Raw genomic sequence first — 24,684 nt, 5'->3', positions numbered from 1 at the left:
TGTGATCTTTTGACATTGAAATTGTAGATTTGGCAAAGTTGGTGAGTATGGCAAATTTGGAAGTCAATCGAATTGGCTGATATATTGACTGATTGACTCGTTCGATTTGACTGAAACTTGTTCCTGAAGGCCAATTTGTAAAATTAAGAGACTTGTAATAGAAAAAATTCCTTCCCGTGAGTTTTTGGTACTTCGCAGACTGGTCTGTAAAATACACGTTGACCATGACTTGCCGGAACTTAGGAACTACTGGAGCGAAAATTTCAAGTCAATAGCATTTTCCAATCACTAGATTGTAGATACAGTATCCTAAGGCTATTTAGGCAAAAAGGTGCAATTTCGGGGCAGTTTGTAAAATACACAATACAAACAAAAAATTTATCCTCAGCCCCTGAAATACAGTCATAATTTATGAACGTTCAAATGGTCATTCTTCATATGAATTTTATTTAAAACAATATTTTCTCCACAAAGGAGGTCTTCATCAGGTTCACAAACGTTCAGTTGAGATAATTGTTTTGACGTCAGATGACATCAATGCAATGACCTCAACCTAATATGCGAGAACATTGGTTTCCAGAACCTAGACGGAACTGGATCTCCAATGCTTCTTGCACCTTCCTATCAAATTTATTTTCCTTTCTTTTAAGGGGTGATACATCATGCCATTTCGGTCCCTCTTTATATAACCTCGCATGATTCGTAATACCCGATAAATCCCACTTTTCGTCCTCAACGGTTTTCTTATGTTGATTTATTCACTCGTGTGGATACTTTAAGTCCGGTCTTACCGACATATTTCTTTCCACATTCACAGTCTATCGTGTAAACTCCGGGTTGACTATTCGGTGGAAGCCGACTCTTGTTTTTGGATGTTAACAAAGACTTTAGATTCGCACCACTTTTGAAAACAGTTCTGTAGCCTGCGTTTCGAAATGTTTTTTTTTCAATTTGGGGCTCAGCCCTGGTATCCAAGGTAGCTTGACGATTTTTAGTTGTTCTTGGTCATCCTCAGTTTGTCTGTCATGTCTGGCTTCTTTTGCTCGGAATTCGTTAGCAGTTAGCAATTCTTGTTAAAGTCAGACGATTGTAACCATTTTCCGTAAAGTTATCGATCAGGAATTGAATCTCTTCATCTCGAAACTGTTCCTCACAGATCTTGTAAGCATAACGGCGAAACTAAGGAGGTCTTGCGCACCCTTGGGCACTTTTCAACTTTAGAAAAAAATCGAGCATTTTGTATGCAATATTTTTTTCCGGATTCGTCTACTTTGTGATTGACTGAATGAATCAATGATTCATTGATTACAGTACTTGACTATTTTTTGTTTGATTGTGTTGTTTATTTCACTTTTCAGTAACTAAAATCGGCGTCATCATGAAGCTTTGTTGGTTCATTAAAGATTTGTGCAGAAAAATGTAATGCCGAGTTATAACCCTTTCAACCCTTGAATTCGGAATAACTTACTTTAAGTGGTTTGCATAGTATGAATGCAAAATGGTCTTTTATTCGCTTGAAAAGAGTACTGATACTGGTTAACGCGATATAATTGAAATTATGAGTTAATCCGAGTTGTTCCGAGTTGTTCTGAACAAAGGATTGTATTTCAGATGTGTTCTAAAGATTATTTCGTTATTTGGCTTCCTAACATCACTTTAAAAACGGCTGAAATGTTAATTTTTATTGAGAAATTTAATAAGAAAACCCAAAAACGTAATGCCGAGTTATAACTCTTTTAACTCGGGATTTTGAAATGAATTATTCTAAATCGTCCCACACCACGTATACTTTAATTTTGTAATAAAGACCGTTGAAACTAATTATCCCACATTTCAAAACTTAAAACTCGGATTAACTCGGTTTAACTCCGTTACAACAAATCTTTATAATTTTATCTACTTATCTACTATTTGGTAGATTTTTTGTCAAAATTATAAAAGTGTGCAGCCACTTGATTGCAAAAGTGCGCAGCTCGATAATTACAAAAGTGCACAGAAAAATTACACATCTGCGCAAAAATTACAAAAGTGCGCAAAAAAAATAAAAAAATAAATTACAAAACTGCGCATAACATAGTTACGCTTAAACGTGGTCTTAGTGGTGACAGTTCAGAGTACTTTTCCAATGTCGGTGAAAAAAGGTATTTTGGACGAATTTTTGGTCAATTTTCTACTGAGCTGAGGGGAGTCCTGGCGGGACTTCTGTGCTATAGGAGTATCAAAGAAAAAATAATTTCCTATAGTAGCAAGCATTCGAAAAAAAGTAATTTACAAACAAAGCAATATTCAAATATATAAATTTTATTAGAAAGGACAAATCCTGGCCCACTTGAAACGAGGACTTTCTATGACGTTTCATTTTGGTGAAAATGTTTCAAATAGTCCTGTGTTGATCAATTTAATTTAAAAAAACAGCCTAAACAGACAATGACTTTAAAAATTTTAAAATATTATTTCCTAACAGTTTTCGACATCCCAATCGCGACATCTGCTTTCAGGGTCGACGTCGGGAAGATGTTGAAGGTTATCATGGTCACAAATTTCGATAGCATTCTCATCGATATCCAACTTTTGCATTTGATTTGTGGTGATTGTCCACACTTCTGAAAAAGCTGCACCATTGCTTGGATCAACAATTTTCCCCTTAAAAGAAAAAGCAAATTATTTAGATTCTTCTACCAATTTTCCCTTCTCATCCTACATCTGACTGTTAATATATCAACAGTTAAATCTATTATTACGAGAAATCTTTCAACTACGCTATGTACTCCCGTGGTTGATGAAAACTAATTCAAATTCCCCTTAAAAATAAAGTTAGAGAGCATTAACAATACCGTCTTTATCGTCCTAAGGGCTTTTGGTACGTAAGCTAAACCGGCGTTTGCGACGACGGGAACCGTCTAGTATATCAACTAAATCACTTAATATGTTTATATTGCTAAAGAACCAAGGAACCCGTTCTCTGATTGACATCTGAATTACCAGTAAACTTATGACCAAACGATGCATCAATCGAAGGTTAAAGCACGAAAGCAAATGCACGAAAGAACAAACAGATCTCACCTTTTCACATAAATGTGTTTTGCAATCATCATGTGGATCTTGCCTATATTCTTTTAGCAGAGAACATAGTTCTTTTTTGAACAAATGCTTATTCTCGTGAAGATGGCGGTCAAGTTGTGACACATCCGGCTTGATTAAACTTTGGGATAAATTCCCTAAATCACGTGGTATGTTGAATCTTGACATTTTCAAAGCCGATAAATTCTGCGGGATCAATCTTGTGTCGCTGTTTTCAAGAAACAATGCACATAAGTGTGTATTCATGTTTTTTTCATTGAGGGTGATCAAACCTTCGATCAAATGTGATGAAGTGTGTAAGATTTTTTTGTGTCTGTGTTGAAGCCCTGAAGAAAAAAAAAGTTCTTTAGTGTGAAAAAGAAAATGATGTCGACCAACGCTACAAACAAAGTACTTTGACGTCTGAAAATTTCACGATTCAGTTGCAAAATTAACATACAGTAGCGATATCATTTTGTGACTTTGAGTACAAGACTTGTTGTTGCAATAAACATTTCTACTCAGAGATTCAAGCTCTATAGCGATCATTTTTGTTGCGTTCGACTCATAAAAATGGTCAATTTTTTACTCTTTAAAATTGGGAGCTAGAAGCTAGTTTTCCTATAATCCCAGTCTTTAAGCAATGAGTAATTTACCAAGCCTATTTCACAGGCGCCCTAAACCCTATCTACTCTTGGTTTAATCACATGTGGTTACGTCCCATGAAAGATCTTGCGAATCCTAAGGGTAGGCCCCTAAAAGATTAAAAAAATTAATATCTCCATTTGAGTTGAAAATGCTGATGATGAAGCCGTCGTCTAAATAAAACTAAATATATACTAAATAAAAATACCTTCAAAATTCTTTGAGAAGAGCATTAGTACAAAATGGTGTTGAGAGATATTTCTTGTCAGAAACGCTTGAATGCCTCCATTGACGTCAATTTCATGACCGTCATCTTCGAGCATAACTTTCACATTTGCACCATGTGATTTCAAATATAAGGAAAGTTTTTCCACAATTTCTTTCAATACCAAGCATCCTGGTTGGTTGATCAGCAAAATATTTGGATTTTGCACAGGGTTTTCTGAAGTAAAAGATTTAGTCTTTAGAGAAAAAATACCCTGATCGATAAACGAACAAAAAACCGTAAGACTGATCACGTATTACAAGTCAAAGACACATCGAAAGTCAAGTATATATTTATAAGACTGCATTCCATTTACCAGACTTTCCTAACTAAGCTGGCGAAAAAACATTAACTTGGCATTCCATTTAGTTTTTCATTGAACTGAGCTAACTGGCTGGCCCTTTAATTTTCTCAGTCCGTTTATCTGACTTTTTTCGGCAGTGGCTGCCTTATTCCATTTACATTTTCAGTAATATTGACACTGCATTTTAAAAGGTAACATTACTTATCCTGCTAGAATTCGTTCCCTTTCTTCTTCATTGCTGGGAGTTACAGTCTCCATCTTTTGTTTATAAAGATTTCATCTTTCCGAGCACCTAAGCGTTCAGCCTTGAGTACCCTTACATCAAAACCCATACGCTTCTTAACAATTTCTTCTATATAATCGTTGCCGGCACGTTGTTCTTCCCTGTTTTCGCCCTTATTTTCTCCTAAATCGTGTACCATGGTATTGCACTTAGTTGCATTAACCCAGCGCTCCTCTTCATTCTCTGATCTTATAAAACTTTTACTGACCACCTCTATTTTTGTTGAATTTCCTTCTTGGTATTTTTTGTTGGTTTCAGCCATATTGCTGAATTTTCAGGATCGTGGCCATATAGAAGAAAAATTTTTATGGATATTGTTATGGAGGCGGAAACAGGTAAGGTACTGCAAGGTCTTCATTTTGTCGGTAACTCACGGTTGTTGCCTTGTTCACTCCATTTAGATCTGGTTAACTTTAGTAAAGTTAGGTAAGTTTGGTAAAAGGAATGCGCCGTAAGGGATCAGTTTAACACGTTCACTGCCCAGCTCCTTTTAGAAATCCGAAATTTGACCTCTTCGAGTTTCATCTAACTAAAGTTTGACATTCAGAGGCTCATACGGCCTTAAATTTGCTTCAAATGCCTTCAAATTGTACACCAATTGACGCAGAATTTCGCGTAGATTCTAAAATTGTAATGAAGCTAAATTCCTGTTTAAAAAATTGGGGCCCTTTGAAGTATTTTGACGAGTATACTCGTAGTCGGCAGCGAATGTGTTAAGCGTAAAACAAAATGGCGGAATTTGGAGAATTAAGCCATTATTTACAATTATTTCTTTCATCTGCTAAATTAACAATCCGCTAAAATGAATTTAGAAGGTCTTCTAACATAAGGTGGATGGGAAGGAAAGATTTTAAGGAAAGCTGTTTACCTATATTGTAGCTGTGAAGTAAAGGATTTAGTAGACGGGTGCAACCTCTCTTGCGGAACAGAAGTAAAGCCAACAAAAGAATTGCACTAGCAGTGGCAACACCAGCAACAATAGAGGTAGCCACTACAAGGTGAGAGTTTTCTGCTGTTTCTGTTGGGTTTTCTGCTGTTTCTGTTAGGTCCCCTCCTACCGTAGTGCTTCGAGTAGGAAGCACCGTAGTGCTTCGAGTAGGGAGCACCGTAGTACTTCGAGTAGGAGGTGCTTCGTAGGCAGACCTCTTACAATGTTCAAATACTGCAATCTTCATATCTTCATACTTGAAAGGTTCACCGTCAGTTTGATTGGAGCGAAGTTTTTTGGCGTACTCTGAAAGAAAGGTTTGAAGGATATCAAGCCATCGTAAAGTCATCAAAAATTAAATGAGTGACCCGTAAAAAGGATTATGATCATTTATCAAAACGGCTGGTCTTTTAAGACCTCCTTCCAGTCTAGTTTAGTAAATTTGCTTAAAACCTTAAAACTCATTACTGTGATACTTACCCTCTAACTCGTGTATTTATTTATTTTATTCTAATATTTTTCAATAGTTATACAAGAGGATATAGTGATAAAACCTGAAGTTTGCTACACCTAAGAAAATAAACGGAATCAAGGGTATTGATTGGCTGGCTGAAATCAATACAATTTAAAATTTTGTATGATGCATTGTTCGCTGGTTAATTTTGTGATTGGTCTTTTTGTGAAAATAACTTTTTTTCCCGCTTGAAAATCGGACTTTTTTCAAGAAGAATAAAATTTACAATGAACTTTATCAGGAAAAAGAGAAAAACGAATGAAAGCCGTATAAAGAAACTAATACTTATGATGCTAAAAAGTCTATTTCAAATTAGCTGGAAATGTTTTCTCAAACCTCAATAACTTTTGATAGAATTTGAATTAGTTAGCGGTTTTGTGTTCGTTAGAAAGATCATCTGGAGTGGAATACTATCAAAAAAGAAAAAAAAGAGAAAAAAGGAAAAACGAAGATGAAAAATGAAGAAGAAGAAAGTCAACTTTTTGTAGAATAATATAATACTAGCCTGTACCCGGCGTCGCACGCCGGTTAAGCTGTAGCTGAACACACTAAAAGTGGATGTTGAAGCTGGCTTAAAAGCACGATCAAATATTAAAAAAAGGAATCTCTTCAAAGTATGAATCTAGCCCTCCCTCGGGTGTGTACCATATTTGGACTATGTAGTGTCCCCGTCCGGGGGGGGGGGACACTTAGGTAAAATTGGGTACGGGGACGTGCCGCTGGTGGAAATTATCAAATTCTTTAATTTTGCGTCTACTTTTAGTCATTTTGGCCACTTTCAGGGTGAAAATTTTGTTTGATTTTTTTTTCTGAAAGGGTCCAAAATTTACCAGATACCATATATAATTCATATCTGACAGGGTCTATTTTTTAAACTCAAGTGACAAGTCCCCGTTGGCTGTCAAGGTCAGTCCCCCCCCGGGTGTCCCCCCTAGTCAAAAATTTTCAGAGAGAGCATCGTTATAAAATTTATACCCTACCAGAATCGTCCGAAAAGACTCTGCAAGTATAGATATTTTTCTCGCTTCGCTCGCGTGAAATACGCCGTCCTGTTTCGATAATTTGAAAAAAAAATATTTCATCGTAGAGGAGTGAAATGTAGAAATGACAATTCTTCAGGAAAAAGCGGGACAGCCACAATGAATAATTGCTTACGAATACGGCTTTTCATAAATTATTGCGTAATACTTGAAAACGAGGCTAGCGATGTTCCGATTTTTAAAAATGGCGGTTTCAGTACAAAAACACAAGGAAAACTGGCTGACTGATGACAATATCCCACTCCTGTTTGTCTTTTCAATGAGCACAAAATCACTACTTGATTCAAATTCTATCAAAAGTTATTGAGGTTTGAAAAAATTCTGCCAGCTAATTTGAAATAGACTTTAATGGTAGGTTTACTTGAAGTGCACTTCTTTGGGTCGTAGTAGGCTGTCAAATGAAAGAGATAGTTGAAATTAGCAGTATAAACAGAAAACTTCTTTCACAACATTCTTAAACATTGTTTCATAGAGGTCAATAGACCTGAGAAATATACTTCTATAGATAAACTTTATTCTCTTTAAAAAAAGGTACACGCTTTTTTTTATAAGAATGTTCTTTTTCATTTCATGATGGATATTCTTAACTTTTTTGGGAAAATCTTCCTCAAATATTCTTACAACATTCTTAGGTTAAGATTCTAATTCAGACTAGATTTAACATCATCAATTGTTCATACGTCTAAAGCATAAAATGGCAATTTTGTGAGCCTTACTTGGGGGTAATTGGCAATTCATAATTGAAAATGCTCCCAAAAATGGCATTCTTAGCTTGAGTACAGTAGCAAAATTCCATGATGGTGATGATCTTAGCATGTTCTTAATTTTTTGGCCAATTTCATCATAAGTATTCTTATAAAGCATCATTCTTATAAAAAACGAGCGTGTAAATTTGTAAAAGCAGAAAATAAAGATCATCGGTCAATTAATCAATATTTAAAAAAAAAGAAGGACAAGTAAAGATGTGCGGGAAATAATCAGTCGTAAACCCGACACCCAAGGACACACATTTATAGTAGTAGGGAGCCAAACCTGGGGTTCCGTGACATCTTTTTTACGACCTAACCATTTTCAGTCTATTCCAAAGAACAGTATATTACAAGATATTTTTGAGAGGGAGGACGCAGATTAGGCCGGGAAAACTTTTTATGACCAAAATAGTGACGCCATAGGCAAAACTGCAAGGGAAAATAAGGGATAGAGAAATACCTTATTTTCGAAAGTCAAAATAAACGAAAGTGACTGGTACCATCTGATAGATGATAAGATTATATTACAACAACTCTCTGACTAAAACACACAAAGAAATACAGCCGCTTTAAGACCAACTAGCTGTCAGCTTTACTGTGATTTTGACATCAAATTTTGTTTTTGGACCTGCCCCGGTGGTAGCGAGCACCTCACTAAAAACCGGGATTTTTCATCTCGTTTCTTAGTGAGTTCCACTTTGATGATTTTCGAAAAATAGAAGCCTTTCAAGTGCTTTGACGCAAATTCGATTTTTTTGCTACTGCAAGTTAAAAGTGACGTCAAAAAATCGAACGTTTAGAGCCCGAAAACCTGGGCTCAAAACATTCGAAAAAGCCGCAAAGTGGAATAGACCTTAATTGCGTAGAAAAACGCGGATGACGTCTAGTATAGGCTACCCCGGTGGAGTTCCTATAAATTAACCTTTGTATGTTCGTCCGTTCGTTCGTTAGTTACCAGCTTTTCTCGAGATTGGCTCATTAGTTTTTTTCTGATTTTTTGCACAAAGATGCATAACTATAAACACTCGAATGTGACGGAGCCCGATTTTCGGAAAATTTTTTTTTGCCAAAAAAACGGGTTTTTTGAACTTTGTGAAAAATTGGATCAATAATTTTTTCTGATTTTTTGTATAAAAATAGGGTACCATCATAGGTAAATTTTTTTTACTCAATTTTTTTTATGAGATAGATGTTTTTTTTGCTTGCTTGAATATGAAAGAATATTTAAAGAGCATGAAATTTTGGTTTCTAAACGGTTTTTTATAAGAAACAAACGACTAATTTTAATAGATCGTCACTATTTGTGTTCTGAATGATTGTTTAATGGTCACGCTCATGTAGATATCACTTATATATGTGTTAAATGAATAACCAGGTAGGTCTATAAAAGTATCACTTGTCTTTAACTTCAAGCGGCTGTATTTCTTTGTGTGTTTTAGTCAGAGAGTTGTTGTAATACATTTTTTTGCTCAAATTTTCATGCTCTATTAGATGGTACCAATCATTTTCGTTTATTTTGACTTTTGAAAATCAGCTATTTCTCTACCCCTTATTTTTCCTTGCAGTTTTGTCTATGGCGTCATTATTTTTGTCACAAAAAGTTTTTCCGTGCCTAATTCACGTCCTCCCTTACAAAAATTTCTTGTAATATGTACTAGTTATCGCATGTCTTCGAGTGCAATACGAGAAATATTTTACGAGTTCCGAGATTTTTCCGTAATATTTTTCCGAGCCTTTAGGCGAGGAAAAATATCGGTAAAATCTCGGAACGAGTAAAATATCGAGTATTGCACGAGAAGTCATGTGATAACTAATTTATTGTCGACTCAAAAAAATTGCCCTGATATAAATTTCTTTTTGTTTTTGTTTTAAAACTTACTTCCGCCTTGCTTCTTTCTTCTGTGTAGTTTCGAATGTTTTTATTCGAAAATCAAATTCGAACGTTAGATTCGAACAATAAAACATTCGAAAGTATTCACACAAAAGCAAAACAGAGAAGCATTTTAGATCATTTTCGATCCAGAAGTTTTGTTTTGAAGAGTTGCAGATTTTTCAGAGATGTATTTGAAAGTTTCTAGATTGATAATTCAAAATGCAGATGGTGTACAGTATTGTTTCGATAGAGAAGAAACCCTTCATCATTGGATTAATCAGATTGATAACATTCAGTCTTTTTCTATGTTTTTGTTTCGATGCATGGAAAAGAATATCAGAGGAAAGGAGTTCCATGATGGAAATGTATGCTTGTAATAGTGGTTATAAAGAACAACATTTTTTCAAGAGCAAAACAATTTGGAAAACTTTCTTGATTATCGTCAAGCTTTAAATGTTTCGAATTTTAGAAGGAAGATGTAATGAATGATTGTTGAGTTGAAAATTCAAGGATGTACCTCGTCGAGAACGTGAATTAGGAGAGAACTTTTATAAAAATCACTCGTCATTTGGTTTAATACAAGACATTTCACTTCCCTTGCTATGTTATGAGAAATCTTATTGGCAAACATTCAAGAATCTTTTTTTTGTATGCATTGATAAAAAACTGTTTGGTTATCACACGGACGAATTTTATACCAAAAGCTGAAAATATTTGGGTGGTCTCAAGTAGTTTTATAATTTCTTAGTTCATCTGATTTGAATTTAGTGTCATTTATGGAAGAACTCTAAAGTAAAAGTTAATCTGAAAATATTTTTGTTGCGTTTTTCCCTTTGACTCCCAAGTTAGTTTCTCTGAAAGTCAGTTCTTTTCGGCTGGTTTGTTTTGATTTTTCTCCCACCGCTTACCCAGTCCCCCAAAAGTCAACGCGGTCATATTTCCATACTAGAGAAATATGAAATATCGCAAATATCTCGATGCTCTCGACCAATCAAAACACTGATATTTTTTTGGGTCGGCAATAAACTGTTCTTTGGAATAGACTAAAAATGGCCAGGTCGTAAAAAAAGATGTCACAGGACCCCAGGCTTGGCCCCCTACTATAACCGACGTTTCTCAAAAAAGATAATGTGATTTCGGTTACATACACATACTGTTAACATACCAAGGGGGCCGGCTTCTTTGTGTGTATCGAGAACCATCCACATAAAGGACTCGCATTTCGCTGAAAAAAGGAAAAATTTCATTTGTTAGTCAGTTAAACAGGACGGTGAATTAATTCCGCAATGATGGCTACATAAACTGGAGTAGGTAAACAAGGGATTACCAAACTAATGTATGGGTTATCACTTTCTTCTTTCATTTTTCAATTCTTCTACAGTGCAAGGTCTCCATAGCTTGAACATACAAATCGGTTTTCATTTTTCTTGTTTACCACACCGAGTGACTCAAATACTTGTTCTTACGGAAATATCAAAATTTATATACATTTAAACATCGCAATTTTTCTTCACAGTAGTACCTTAAGTGGATAAATTTTCGCGTGTACTAATTTTCGTGAGGATTAAATTTCGCGAAAATTGCCTGCTTTGTTTAATTTTGTGACTATATAAATTGTAACTAGAAAAGAGATGTGTGTTTTTTAATCGAACAAAGGCAGACAAAGTCACTCAAAAGCTTTCAAAAAACTTCAAAGAAACTACTTTTAGGAGGTTACTCGAGTTTATAATTGAAATGAAGAGTTGAACTCGTAATATAATAATTTGATTTCTTTCTTTGATTTCGCGAACTTTTATTTTTGTGATTGTAAAATTTCAAATAATTTCGCGTAAACTATTTTCGCGAATCAAAGGCCTTCAAAATTTTCATCCACCTGTCCTGGGAGGAAAATTTTGAGTTTTTGCCATAATATCTGAGTCTATTGCTTATAAGTGCAATGTTTGTAAAAAACATGTAAGTTGTTCGGGTTAGGCAGAGTTTGAATCATTGAGACTGGTGTTGGTTTGCTCGTATCATTGAAAACAGATTGATACTCCATTGTATACAGCGGGAGAATATTCTAAATGATTCTTACTCAGTGTAGTTCTACTAACAACGGCTTTCCAACCAGTTGGTATTTGAACGATTTGGAATGTAAAGGTTGTATTGTAATCTATCAAATAATCCTTCCCAACTTCTCTCCTATAGTCGTTCATCAGCTCCTGAAAAAAAAATTTAGTTTAAAATCGTTAAGTGTTTGGCCTAATAAGCCGAGGATCAAAAGGAACAGGTTCATTGGAACTTTCTAGAAATTCATGGTTTCAAAAAAAGGCATCGTTCGAAACAGAACAATAACTGAAAAGAATGAGTAAGAGGACAGGTTACTTTAGTAATGAGTTGTTTCTTGACAATCCTTGTTCCGTTTAACACATAATAATCCATTTCCATGATAAGTCCAAGGCACTGGTTCTCTTTAAATGAAAAGATGTGATTCCGATATTACGAGAAGCAATAATAGAATAGATTACACTCTTTTTTTATAAGCATAACGTTTACAAGTATACTTATGCTCAAATTCGGTTAAAAAATAGCTAATAAATAAACTGAAATGCAAAAAAAAACTCTTACAGCTTTTCTAAAACGCTGACCTCTTTAGGGTTACTTTTAAAGATGTTTGAGCTTTCTTAGACCAACGATGTAAAAATAATAGATAACCAACTACCTCTACAGAATCGCATGTTCAAACCACAGATATCTGTAAAGCCCGAAGGGCTAGATTCGCGGCTTTTATCGAAAAGTGAAGCCTAGGTTTGGAAGGATTTCCTACCAAAGTCACGTGACTAAAATATGCAATTTCACCGGTTTGAGAGATGTGAAATAGCGTTTGCCGCCTACGTTTTTTGATCTCGCCCTCCGAAAACAATTAAAATGCTAGATCCTATCCATCGGCACTAAATTTAAAAAGTCAAATTTTTGCTTCACTTTTTTTTGCTGGAGAAAGCTTAAAGTTGCAAATCTAGCCCTTCGGGCTTAGATATCTGTGGTTCAAACTCGACACTTTAATTAGGGCATGGAGGTATAAAGAAACAGGAGAAGTATGCTATTGTAACCATGCTCGCCCTACGATTAAAAAAATTACGAGGTATGCATGCTCATAATCTCATATATCGTGCATTTTTAATGAGCTCTTTTGTTGATAGGTGAAATCTTATTGGCTAACTTAAGTGTTGGAAATAAGATGAGACGAGATTCATTGTTTCTGACATTGGTGTAAGAAAATATTTGGATTAAAAAAGGCCTGTAAACTTTGCAATCCTTCATCAAATGACAAGATTTTTCGATCAACATTTTCTTCAAGGTGAACTCTATTGCTTAATACTTTCCTCCAAAATTCTCCAGCGACTTTTTGTCTACAAATTGGGTCTGAAATTGTGTGTGCTTATACAGAACTTTTTATTTTCTGGCTGGAGAAAATATCTTTTCAAAACAAAATTTAATGGATGACAAAATTGAACGAAAACTTATTTCATGGAGCTAAATTTCATTTTATTCTCGTATATTAGAAGGCTAGAAATCTTCGATGCTGATAGTAAGAATGTTCAGAGCAAACTTGAGTTCTACTAAAAAGTCGTATTTCATCGGGCGAGCCTAGAATTTCTTTTGATTTATTACATAAAAGAAATCAAAAGACTTTAACGACCAATTACCGACAAATTCATCTCCTGTCTTTCTTTATACCTCTATGATTAGGGACACCCTGTAGAAGGCACTTCTCCCAAGAGAACAACCATTGTTTTCCTATTGAAATGAACACTCCATTAAAAAGCTCTGTGTGCACAGTGCGTGTTATGCTTTTAGCTAGATTTTGACTCACTTTTTGACATCCACTGAATTGATAGAAAATTTGAATTGTTATTTACTGCAAATTTTGGAATTTTTTCAAAAGATAAAGGTACCAATCTTTAGACAAATTGACTACGGATCGGCCTGATACCACTTAATCTTCATCTGGATAAATAAACGCTCATAAAATGCTGTTATCTGAAAAATATATGTGTGATTTGAAATGCAATATCTCACGTAAGTGCATGAAGGTTGCCTGATACAAAATAAACAGATAAATGTTTATAGAACAATAATATCTAATTAAAAAATTCCTTCTGTGAGGCTGCCTATAGGAGAATACACTTTTTCTAACCCAAATTTTGGAAAAATATACATCACGTGATCGATTTTGTCCAATAGAAGGTTGCAAATGAAGCAAGTTTCTATTTAATTGCACTTTTTACGATGTAAAATGTCATTAATATTTTTACAACCGTAACACGGGTGTTTTTTGAGAATCAAGGCAAGTTGGTTATCTATTATTTTTACATCGTTGCTTAGATCAAAGATTTTTGGTAGCCTGGGAATCCAAGCGTTAAACTTTTTTCACAGTCTAGTTTATGATATTTTTGCTGCTGGTTTAACGCTAACGCTTGGTGCAGGTAACTCGCCTGCAGGGAGATCTTTCCCTGCAATGCAGGTTCGGCCTGATAGGCCAGCTTTTTGGCGTATTACTTAGCAGTACTTTCGCGCGCATTTTGATATTTTCGATGCGCACGCATAATTTATGGAAAAAGCTGACTCTGCAGAAAAAAGGAAAACAAATGAAAATGAAAACATAGACTCATTTCAAAACAAAATGGCTGTTGGCTGGAAGTCTAAATACATGTGGCTGATGTTTTGATGTAGTTTTTAGTAGTTTTGAAAGTCTTTAGAGCTTGTGAAAGAGTTTTTATGGTAAGTTGATTATGTGCGTTTGCCTGGGTTTGCAAAGTTCAGAAAGTCTGTCAACAAGGGTTCATACACAGACTGTTTATAACATTCTGTGTCAGACTAATCTACCTGCACCAAGCTCTATAATTTTAGAACTTTGTGAGGTGAGGTATTTTTTGTTTTTTCTAAAATTATGAGCTTGGATTCCCAGGCTAGATTTTTGGCTGCGCGGCGCGAAGTAGTTACAAAGAAAACTTTTATTCTTTGAGCCGAATCAAAAGGATTGAGGTTCAAGGCGCGCCGTGGGCCTCTAAAGAACCTATCGTTTTTACAAACGCTTGTTGTTACATTTTTTTCTATGTATAGTTTTGTTCTGGGGCTTCCCCTGATTTTATTTTGAATGGTTTACTCTTTCATTTGAGCATTGAGCTTACGTGCTGCTCTCTTGCAAAATTCTTTGATTGTCAATCGTTCAATAATTATGAGGTCTTCTGTTGCTCGATAAGATGAAGGGGGCCTTTGTATGTCGTGATGGCTCTCTCAAGACTTTGTTCTTGTTTTCTTCATTTTCGAACGCCTCGGGTAAGTTATGGCATGTCTTAAAATTACCATAATTTTTAGATTGCATTAGTCGACAGAAAACGACCAAACAAATGACTGAACATGAAGGGTACTATGATGTAATTTCTAACCTGATGTTTAACCTAATTGTTTTTTCGCGCTGATTTTCGTGAAAAACCGCAAAAACTGATTTCAAGGATTATTTATCCAATTGTCTTCAAACTTTTACCAAAGATGTATCTTACTAAAGTCGATCGTTTGAAAAAAACTTTTTTTTGAAATTTGGATTACGTCAGCAAAAAATAGGAGTTTTCGTTTTTTACTAATTTCTGCTGACGTCATCAAAATTTCGAAATGATCTTTTTTTCAAATGATTGACTTTGGGGAGATACATCTTTGGTGAAAGTTTAAAGACAATTGGATAAATAATCCTTGAGAAATTCAATTTTTAGTTTTTATGACGTCATCGATTATGACGTCATAATCAGTTTTTGCGGTTTTTCGCGAAAATCAGCATTTGTTTGGTCATTTTCTGTCGACTAATACGATCTAAAAATTATGGTAATTTTCAGTTTTTGAGACATGCCATAACTTACCCGAGGCTACCTTGATTGGTAGATACGTCCCTTTCTCCTCTCTCTCTTCTGTGAACACTCCAATTATTTGCGTGTCTACAATTTTTATTTTCCTGATACCCAGTTGTAATCCAAGAATTCTGTACTGGATAAATTTCTCGTCGTAGATTTTCGTTGTATTCTCGGGATCCTCTAAATGATTATGATGTTCTTGATCTTTGTTTCTGTCTTCTTCTCGAGTATGCTCATCTTTGTTTCGAGGCTTTCGATTTTGGTGTTTCTGCATGTTTCAACTCGTTCCATCAGCTCTGGCGAGATTTTAACGCAACTTTGGCATTAAAAACTTCGAGATTTGAACTTTAAGCAAATCTGTATTTGGTAGATTAGTAGCTGGGAACAATCATAATGAACATCTCGGTGGCACTTCCTGCAGCTCATAGTGCATTTTGGTTTTGTTTCTTCCCTAATAATGCATTTTTTTTGGGGGTGCAAACCTAATTTTCAAGCGGCAATTCTTGGTCATTTTCATCGATTTTTTCTCCATTTTCCTTGTTCCGACTTGAAAATTCGAAATTTTCATAATGCCAAAGAAAATCAAGAAATCTAAGTCTAAGCATATAAATAAGCCTGAATTAAGGCTGAAAATGAGATTTTCTAAGCATATTGAGCCTCAACTCGATTTTTTCGTATGCTTATAAAAATAAGAGCGTATGCTTTTTTTTATTTGGTGATCTAAGAGCCAGGTCACCGTCAAATTAATAATACATTGGAGACTCCTTAACTCTAATTTCTCCTTATCTCGTACAGGTTTGCTGATTCCTTCAGTTAACCATGTCTTTTAAACCTTACTCTAAAACTCGAAATTTCATGACTCGAACAAAATTACGTTTCCACGTATCCATCGAAGTTACACTTTGAGAAAACCAGCAAGAAGAAATTCACTATACCTTGGTAAGAATGATCAAGCATTCTGACATTAAGATAGAAATCGTGGTGAAAGTAGGTATTTTGTTGAAATTGCATTCGAAGTTTATTCAAGGTAGGTTTTCCACAATATTTGTACGCTGGAAGGTTTCCACATTCCCTCTTGATCTGATCTAAAAATGCTGAGAAATAACAAAAACATTTTGTTCTGTGATATTGAATCGATTTTTATCATAGTTTTATCAATTCAGGTAAAACGATTATAAGTTATATTAAGACAAAGCAGGAGAAACCAAGGACTTATCTGCCTGAGAATTTTAGAAGTAAATAATCAATGACCGCCTCTGGCTGTTCGAAGCTGCCGGAAATAAAAATCTGCACCATGGTTAAAAAAAAAATAAGAATTGGACTTTTGACAGAAATTCTGACTAAACAAGGCGAAAAAAGGCCAAAATTTCATAATTAAGGTTATTTTAAGATTTTGACTGTTTTTTGTCAACGAGTGTTGAAAATTAATTTTAAGCTTCATGTCAATCGAGGGAGGTCTAATAAATTTTTCTAGGTCAAAAATACTTTAAGGTAAGAAATCTTGGCTGAAAGAAAATTTGGCGATTAGACCAAAATCCGCCTAATTACTGCCAAATTATACTCCCGCCAAAATTAATTTTTCCCGCCATCCGCCAAATTGAATTCCCGACAAATCTAAATTATTGTATTAACTCCCTAAATGTGTGCTTTTTTATAGTCTGAAAACAGGTTTTTCTCCTATCATAGTATAAGAAAGCCGCGGCTGGAATTCTCTGTTACCGTGGCTGATATGGGCAACCCTCCGCCTATCTTAGATTGGCGGTCAACAATCAGTGACAAAATACTTGGCACAAAAGGGAAATTCACCGGGGTGTTTTGAAACCACAATCGATTTGTAAGTGCTCTAAAGTAGGTTGGAAGGGTAGAGTTTTAACACTGAGTTTTAACGCTAGACTTAAGACTTAGGACCTTAGGATGTGAGGATCCAAAAGTTCAAAAATGGTCCAGTAGCGCTTGAAATATAGCCTAGAAACCAATAAATCTCTCCCAGATCGAAATAATTGATGAAATCAAGTTGAGGGCCTGAAATTGACATTCTCGCTCGAACTTCAATTTTCCAAAAATGGTAAATTAGCCAAAAGTGCAAATATATTATGGCACAGATTGAAGGTCAGGTGGCCGCTTATCTTCTCGGGTGGCTGCCTAACTCACTCAGACGCCCACCTTACTCACTCAGGCGGCCGCCTGTCCAAACTTAGGTGGCCGCCTATCCTAACTTAGACGGCCGCTTATGTTAACTTAGGCGAAAAAATTCTGGTCTGTTTTTTTATCATTTAACCTTAGGCGGTCGCCTATCTTAAGTTCGGTGGCCGCCTAGGAAGTTTTTTAAGAAATGATCTGTCTGCCTGTGAATTTGATTTGGACGTCTGTTTTATAGGGGTTTTACAAAATGAAAAAATGGAGGTAGTGGTTCAAGAAGGACTGGAAGTATCACTTGTAAATCTAGTTGAATATTACTCAACATCATACGACGCCATATTTGTTGATTTTTTATTTTGACAATAAACACGTGCAATAGAACGTGCCAAGGCGGCCGCCTAAGACTTCACAAGATAGGCGGCCGCCTGGATTGGGATAGGCGGCCGCCTAAAAAAATAAGATAAATTGCAGACCAGAAACCAAGAGTTAGGCTAAGATGGTACGCGGCCGCTCGAAAAGATAGGCGGTCGCCTGACCTTGGCCGCCAATCTAAGATAGGGGCAGGGTTGCCCATATTAGCCACTGTACTCTGTACCAGAGTGTATCTCACGTATATTGCTTTGTGGTACACTCTGTGCGCTTTGTCTGTTTGATAAAAAAATTCCCGTACGGAGACCTCTGCGATAAAGTTTGATTCATGAATAGCAACATATCTCTCGTCGTCTCCCCTCTCTCACCAACACTTTATCGCAGCGGTCGGTTTGAAAAATCTCAAAAAGGCAAAGACAACAGACACTCTACAGCAATGAATTTTAAAATAAGCCGTAGATACTGGGTTTGTGTACAGACAACGGCTGAAATGGTGACGCTATTGTTTCTACCGTTAATGGATCGTTGTTTATAAGAACTAAATCGAAGCTAACAAAATCCTTAACTTTAAGAGAGTTTATAATATTCAATTGAAGAACAATTAAAAAACTTTGTTTGATATCTTTTGATTGAATGAATATTTTTGATAAATTTTTTGACAGTGATGATGATCTAAAATTGAAGAATCACTTTTGTGAAAATAGTAATTGTACCACATTTCTACAAGAAATTGATTTGTTTCTTCTTCATTTTTTCATTTTCCTTTTTTTTTTCCAAATTTTTACTTGATGATATTCCACTCACGAATATCTTTTTAACGAGCACAAAATCGCAACTTGATTCGAATTCTATCAAAAGTTCCAGCCATTTTTGTCTCCAGCTGCAAATTATTTTGAGACAGACTTTACTTTTCAAGTCTTAAATTTTTCTCACTATCCTCTCTTATATTACCTTATTTGAAGTATATTTTTATAAATTCCGAATATTCTTTAGAAATTTACGGCCAAGTAACGCACACTTTCAATAATTAATTTTCGAATGTTAAACTTTGAATGCTTGCTGTCACCTCAATACTGTTTTTTTCGAATGAAATTTTCAGAGAATACTGCTTGAATTATTATTTACTAATACCAGTAAAAAGTTTTCAAAATAACCAGGAAGGCATTCGAGGCATTTGATTTTATTCAAGTTCTTAAAGCACTGACATTCTGACGTTCTAGTACTTTCAAACCAAGAGTCTTTTCTTTTACTTCATGATCTTATGAATGCATGAATTATCAAGAGATTTGTATTTATGAGTAAAATTACGTGTTACCAGGGAGTTTGTTAAAAGTGAAATTAAATTGACAATGGAAATTTTCAATGAACCATAAAAAAATTTGTTCTTACGATATAGATAGAACAACAGAAACCCAGCTTTACTCATTCCAGCCTCGGCTTTCTTATACTATACTATGCTACGTTTTTTGGACAAAAATATCCTTCATCGCCAAATCAAACTTCCGCCAAATTAACTTTCCCCTGAAAAAACCTTTTCGGCCATCCACCAAAATAAATTCCTGCTAAACTTTCTTCCCTTAAGATTGAATATAACCCTTAAACTTCATTTCCATTTCCATTTCAGTAGAAATCTTAGGTAGAAAGTAAGAAAAAAGTCACTCAAATTCCGAATTCAAAGCACCAGCGTTTCGATGAAATTTATTTCCGGACAAAAAAAAACCTCCCATAGACATGCAAAAAACTTTTCCAGAATAGCTCATTTTAATCTTCAATTTATCACATCTGGAATTTCATGTCCCACTTCAGCTCAACCCGCCCGACTCGAAGGAACGAGGACATTATAAGGGTGTAGGTCCTAGACCATTTGAGGGCCTGAACTGAACGCTAGTTTTATTACAGCGCACATCGAAAGGGTTATCAGTTTCTATTTTCGAAAGAAGTCATCGAAAGGAAAATAATACTATTCCAAACATCTCAAAATAGTTAGTTGGCTGCTAAGACGTCGCAAAATGTAAGTCTGATTTGTTTTTAGGTCAGAAAGGGGGGGGGCGTACGGGATTTGCGATTTCCGAAATACAGAATAATTTTGCTAAAATTTCCGAGATTCCGTAAAAAAGTACTTGCAAATCCGATACCGATTTTTTGGGGTTTTTTCCCTCGTTTTGACTAATTTTTCATCAAATTTAATTTTTCATGTATGAATTCCGAAGCAAGAATTCAGGGATTTCCGATACCGAAACAATTTCAGCATTCCGAAATACCGAAGGGATTTTGCCCGATTTCCAAAATACCGAAGAAAAAAGGGTCAATTTCCGCAATTCCGAAATACCGTACGCCCCCCTCCCACCAGAAAGGCAATGAATTGAAAGGGGTCACTTTGAAATCTCAATTAGTTTTTTGTTAGCGCAGAACGTATTTAGTGAAAGGTAGCAACAGTAGTTTTGCCAGAAAACCGGTTTTTAAGCCTCCAAAACTGCCTGGGCTTACGCTGTAGACTTAGGCTTATAATAAAAAGAAGATACTGTAAACACTAATAAAATTAAATTCTTACCATTTTGTTCGTCCAGGGTGGTCAACTGTTGATATATCTTTTTGAAATTTGTACAATCTAAAAGAAGGGTGAATAGCACAATGTAATTCAAACAGCAACTGAAAAGCTAGCGCTTTTTGCATCGACTGATTACTAACTATAGCCTAGGTCAAATCGGTTTATTTAAAAGCGAAAAAATACACTAACTTTTCTTTATAAGCAACGGGAATATCGGGTCGAGGCTCAATATATGCTTAGCAAAATCTCATTTTCAGCCTTAATTTATGCCTATTTATATACTTGAACTTTGGTTTGTTGATTTCTTTGGGTTCATGAAAATATTGTATTTTTAAGTCCGAACATTGATTCGGCTCAAAGAATGAAAGCTAAAAAAACTTTAAAAGTAACCCTAAAAGGTTAGCGTTTTAGAAAATCTGCACGATTTTTTTTTGCATCTCAGCGTTGAGGTATGCTTAGCAATATGCTTGTTTTTTTACTGGATTTGAGCCTAAGTATACTGATAAACGTTATGCTTATAAAAAAAATGAGTGTAAACGTTTTCTTACTTGAAGGTCCATCGATTGCATTTCCCTATAATTTAAAAGGAAATTTTTTAATAAAAACCCTTCTTCTTAAAGGTTTTATTTTTGAGTCTGCTAAATTGTGTGGGTTGCGTGGGTGCGTGGGTGCGTGGGTCAATATTTTTGCGTGGGTGCGTGGGTCAAAATATTTTTTGCGTGGGTCAAAAATTTTGCGTGGGTCAAATTTTAATTTAAGATTTTAATTTGACAAAAAAAACGTCTTAGCTAATTCGAACGTTTTAATTTGGTAAAAAAATCGAGTGAGCTAAAAAATCACCAAAAAAATAGTGACCCACGCAAAATAATGACCCACGCAAAAAATATGGCCCACGCAAAAAATAGTAAAAAAAATGGTTTCAAAAAATAATGTGCTTAGTGAAAACACTTGTTACATCAGACATCTGTAACCACTTGATAGGGTCATCCACCAAATTTAATTTCAATAGTCTCTTTTATTTCAAATTTCTTTTAAACTTGTACATTTTACAGATTTTACAGCAAATTTTCATTACAACAAAATTTTTTTACTGATGATGGTACTCTGTTGAGGCCGAAACGTTTAGAAAAATAAATTTCAAAAATGAACCAAAAGCAGCTTCTGTTATTTAACCTTTAACTGAAGATGTATGGAAGGATTGATTTATTTAATTTCAATAAAGCAAAATTGTTTCATATATTTACTATGATTAAATTGGCCTTTAAAAAAAAGAAAAAAAATCATTTTACCCTCTCAAAATTACTATTTGCGCAAAATCATCATACATCGTATTCCACCGAATAAAATTTCGCCCAAACTTTTTTCCCTTGAGGGATTTTAATTGAAAATTGCCTAAACGAACTTAACATTTCGTGGTGGTAAGGAGAAAACACTTTTTTTTAAACATATTTCTGCTTCCTACCCTTCCTACCCACAGAGAGACATTGTGTCGGTCGGTTTGGGGTTTTTAGTTCCAAGTAAAATATTTACCTTTATAGAGAGTAGATTAAGGGAAGTCACAACGAATATCAACCAATAAATCATCATTCACACGACGTCTAAAAAATGCAGTAAATATTACACGGTTTTTTTTTAATAAGAATACACTTTATAAGAATGTCCATGATGAAAATGGCCAAAAATTAAAACAATGCTAAGAATATCACCATCATGGAATTTGGCAGCTAAACCTAAGAATGCCATTTCACAAATGAAACACGTGTAAATGATAAAATGACAACGTTAGTTAATAAAACTTAAATCGTTTAAATCAATTAATGGAAATATCACACTTACCGGAAATTAAATACCAGCAGCCAAACCGACTAAAAATTCTTCTCATCTCTATAACATAAAGTTCCTGTCAAACGATTGGCCATTTCGAGAAACTTGAGTGATGATAGAGTTTGACTTGTGTTGACGAAAGATCGTAAAATGATACCTAAACAAAAAAAAATATTTTCGTATATACATATCAGCTTAAGAACGTCAATAATTTCATTTTACCATTACGTAAACTTTAAAAGAACATAAGAGGACTGGGTCTTGGTGATTTCTCTGATACGCGTTTTTTTATAAGAAAACTATAATAAGAACAAAATGCTTCTATGGCTAAAATGCTTGCTAAGAACAAGCTAAGAACATTTTAAGGCTTTGTGGACTCAAAAACACCCGATTTCTTAAGAAAATGCAGGAAAATGGACAAAAATACTTAGAAAATTGGTTAAAATAAGAACATGTTAAGAACATTTTTACGCTTAAAACTCAAAAAGTTAAGAAAATCCGAAGGCTTCAAAAATGTTCTAATAAAAAAGATGTGTAAGAATCTTCGTTGTGATTGGGACTTCAAAACCAAGCAAAAAAATTTGATTGATAATCGATGTCTGGCATAAATGGAGTAAAAGAACCATCTGGTCATCCCTTTGTGCCAATCACTTCTTCTAAATATGAATTCCAAAGTATTTAAAATCACTTTGAGCATCTTAACTTTCAACCAGAATTGCAAGTTATTGAAAAGTTATTTTTTCTTATTTTCCGAAAGAGAGCAATTGTATGGATATAAAAAGTACAGTGTATGCCTTCTAAAATGCTGGTACCGTCTCTAAAAATGTAGGTTTTGCTTTGATCCGTTATAGTGGTTGCATAACTGGCTCGATTACACTGGACTTTCGCCCAATCCTTCCTGGTGTAAATCTTGTGGGGCTAGAAACAAAAATTTACTAGAATCATATAATTATATTCAAGTATAAGCTACACTTCTTTGAAAGGAGATCGCCGAAAGTTGATTTTTTTTACATTAAACATGAAAAATGACAATACTGTTTGAGAATAACCTCTTAAAAGTGCTTATATTTAGGAACATCAGACATAGAACGACTTAGAAACTCAAAGATTTATTGGTAATCCGTAAAACAACTCGAAAAGTCAATATCATAACAAACCATCATTTTAGGGACCCTCTGAGCTGTAATGATGTAATCAAACAAGGAAATTTTACTGTTCTTTTGAGTTTTACTTTCATCTACTTATGTCATGAAAGGTTTCGAACCATCTTTCTTTCCGCATTGCTGTGATCTGAGAACGGAATTACAAATTGTACTTTGTTTCAAACTGATTGCTTCACATTTTCCAACTGGTCTATCACGTTTACATTTGTTGTTGCGTAGAAGGACCGGTCAAGGACCTTCTTAAATTCAGTGTTTTTCATTTGTAATTGTGCGTAAGTCCGATTTCCCGATTTTCCCGGTTTAATTTCCCGATTTGGTTTACGTTTGCGCTCGCACTTAATAGGATATACTCTTTTGAATTTTATGTTAGATACTGTATATTAAGAAAGGCTGACCACGATAAAGATGTTTGCGTAATGGTTCGCTATTCAAAAATTATAATTACCGGAGTTTGCAGCCATCATTACGGCTGTTTTATTCATTTTCCATCCGCTTTCGTTCTTTGTTTTCCGTTTTCTTCTGTTCCTTCTCTTTAACCTTGGAATTTTTCTATTTTACTCGATGTAGAATGTTTTTTACGGTCATCGACCCTTTGGTTCTTTGACTTTCAGGTTTTACTCTATCGTATGAAAACACGTCCGAAGCTTCATTGTGATCAAGTGATGTGTTTTCAGTTGTATTAATATCGTCTCTTCAGCTTGCTCAAGTTTGTATTTGTAGTATGTGGCACTACCTCTTATTAGACCAAGAGGGGAATTTATGGCTGATGATGAAGTGAAAGAGGAGTGACCCAGGTATTTGGGGTGTTGATGATTAGGATTGCATCAGCTCACATCCAAGCCATTTTTTGTATTACCAACCTTTTCCCCTGCTTTTCAATTCAAAGACGCTTAGTAGGAAAAGGTTTTTGACTTTGTACTTCTTGTGAAGGTTTCCATTAAGCTGGTCGTATCAGGTGGAAGAATATCCTGATTTCCTTATCCTCACTAAAAGACATGACCTTCTCGTCAAAGCGAGACCCATGACCATGAGTAATGAGTACAACAAGGCATTCTACATTTCTCAATACCAAAACATCTTTCAGGTTTTTGTACG

At 35.0% G+C, this 24,684-nt stretch overlaps 2 protein-coding genes across 2 annotated transcripts in view; one reads left to right on the top strand and one right to left on the bottom strand.

Annotated features, from left to right (window-relative positions):
• The window catches only part of LOC136819026 (ras-specific guanine nucleotide-releasing factor 2-like), an 89,195-nt gene that overhangs the window by 54,402 nt on the left and 10,109 nt on the right, over nt 1–24,684 (top strand). The gene's annotated exons all lie outside the window — the stretch shown is intronic.
• LOC136819032 (uncharacterized) lies at nt 2,093–24,062 on the bottom strand. Its single transcript, XM_067075194.1, has 14 exons — nt 24,035–24,062; nt 22,439–22,583; nt 22,133–22,200; nt 21,151–21,175; nt 20,606–20,662; nt 16,482–16,640; nt 12,026–12,111; nt 11,736–11,862; nt 10,827–10,886; nt 7,401–7,430; nt 5,426–5,791; nt 3,914–4,147; nt 3,064–3,407; nt 2,093–2,643 (listed from the first exon to the last, which is right to left on the bottom strand). The coding sequence occupies exons 3-14, from the start codon at nt 22,187–22,189 to the stop codon at nt 2,458–2,460; spliced, it is 1,731 nt and encodes a 576-aa protein (XP_066931295.1). The 5' UTR covers nt 22,190–22,200; nt 22,439–22,583; nt 24,035–24,062; the 3' UTR covers nt 2,093–2,457.

This window comes from Clytia hemisphaerica, unplaced genomic scaffold (genome assembly GCF_902728285.1).
Source record: "Clytia hemisphaerica strain Z4C2 unplaced genomic scaffold, Clytia hemisphaerica genome assembly, whole genome shotgun sequence".
NCBI lineage: Eukaryota > Metazoa > Cnidaria > Hydrozoa > Leptothecata > Clytiidae > Clytia > Clytia hemisphaerica.
Note: the sequence above shows the minus strand (reverse complement) of the source record. Positions and strands in the feature narration are given on the sequence as shown.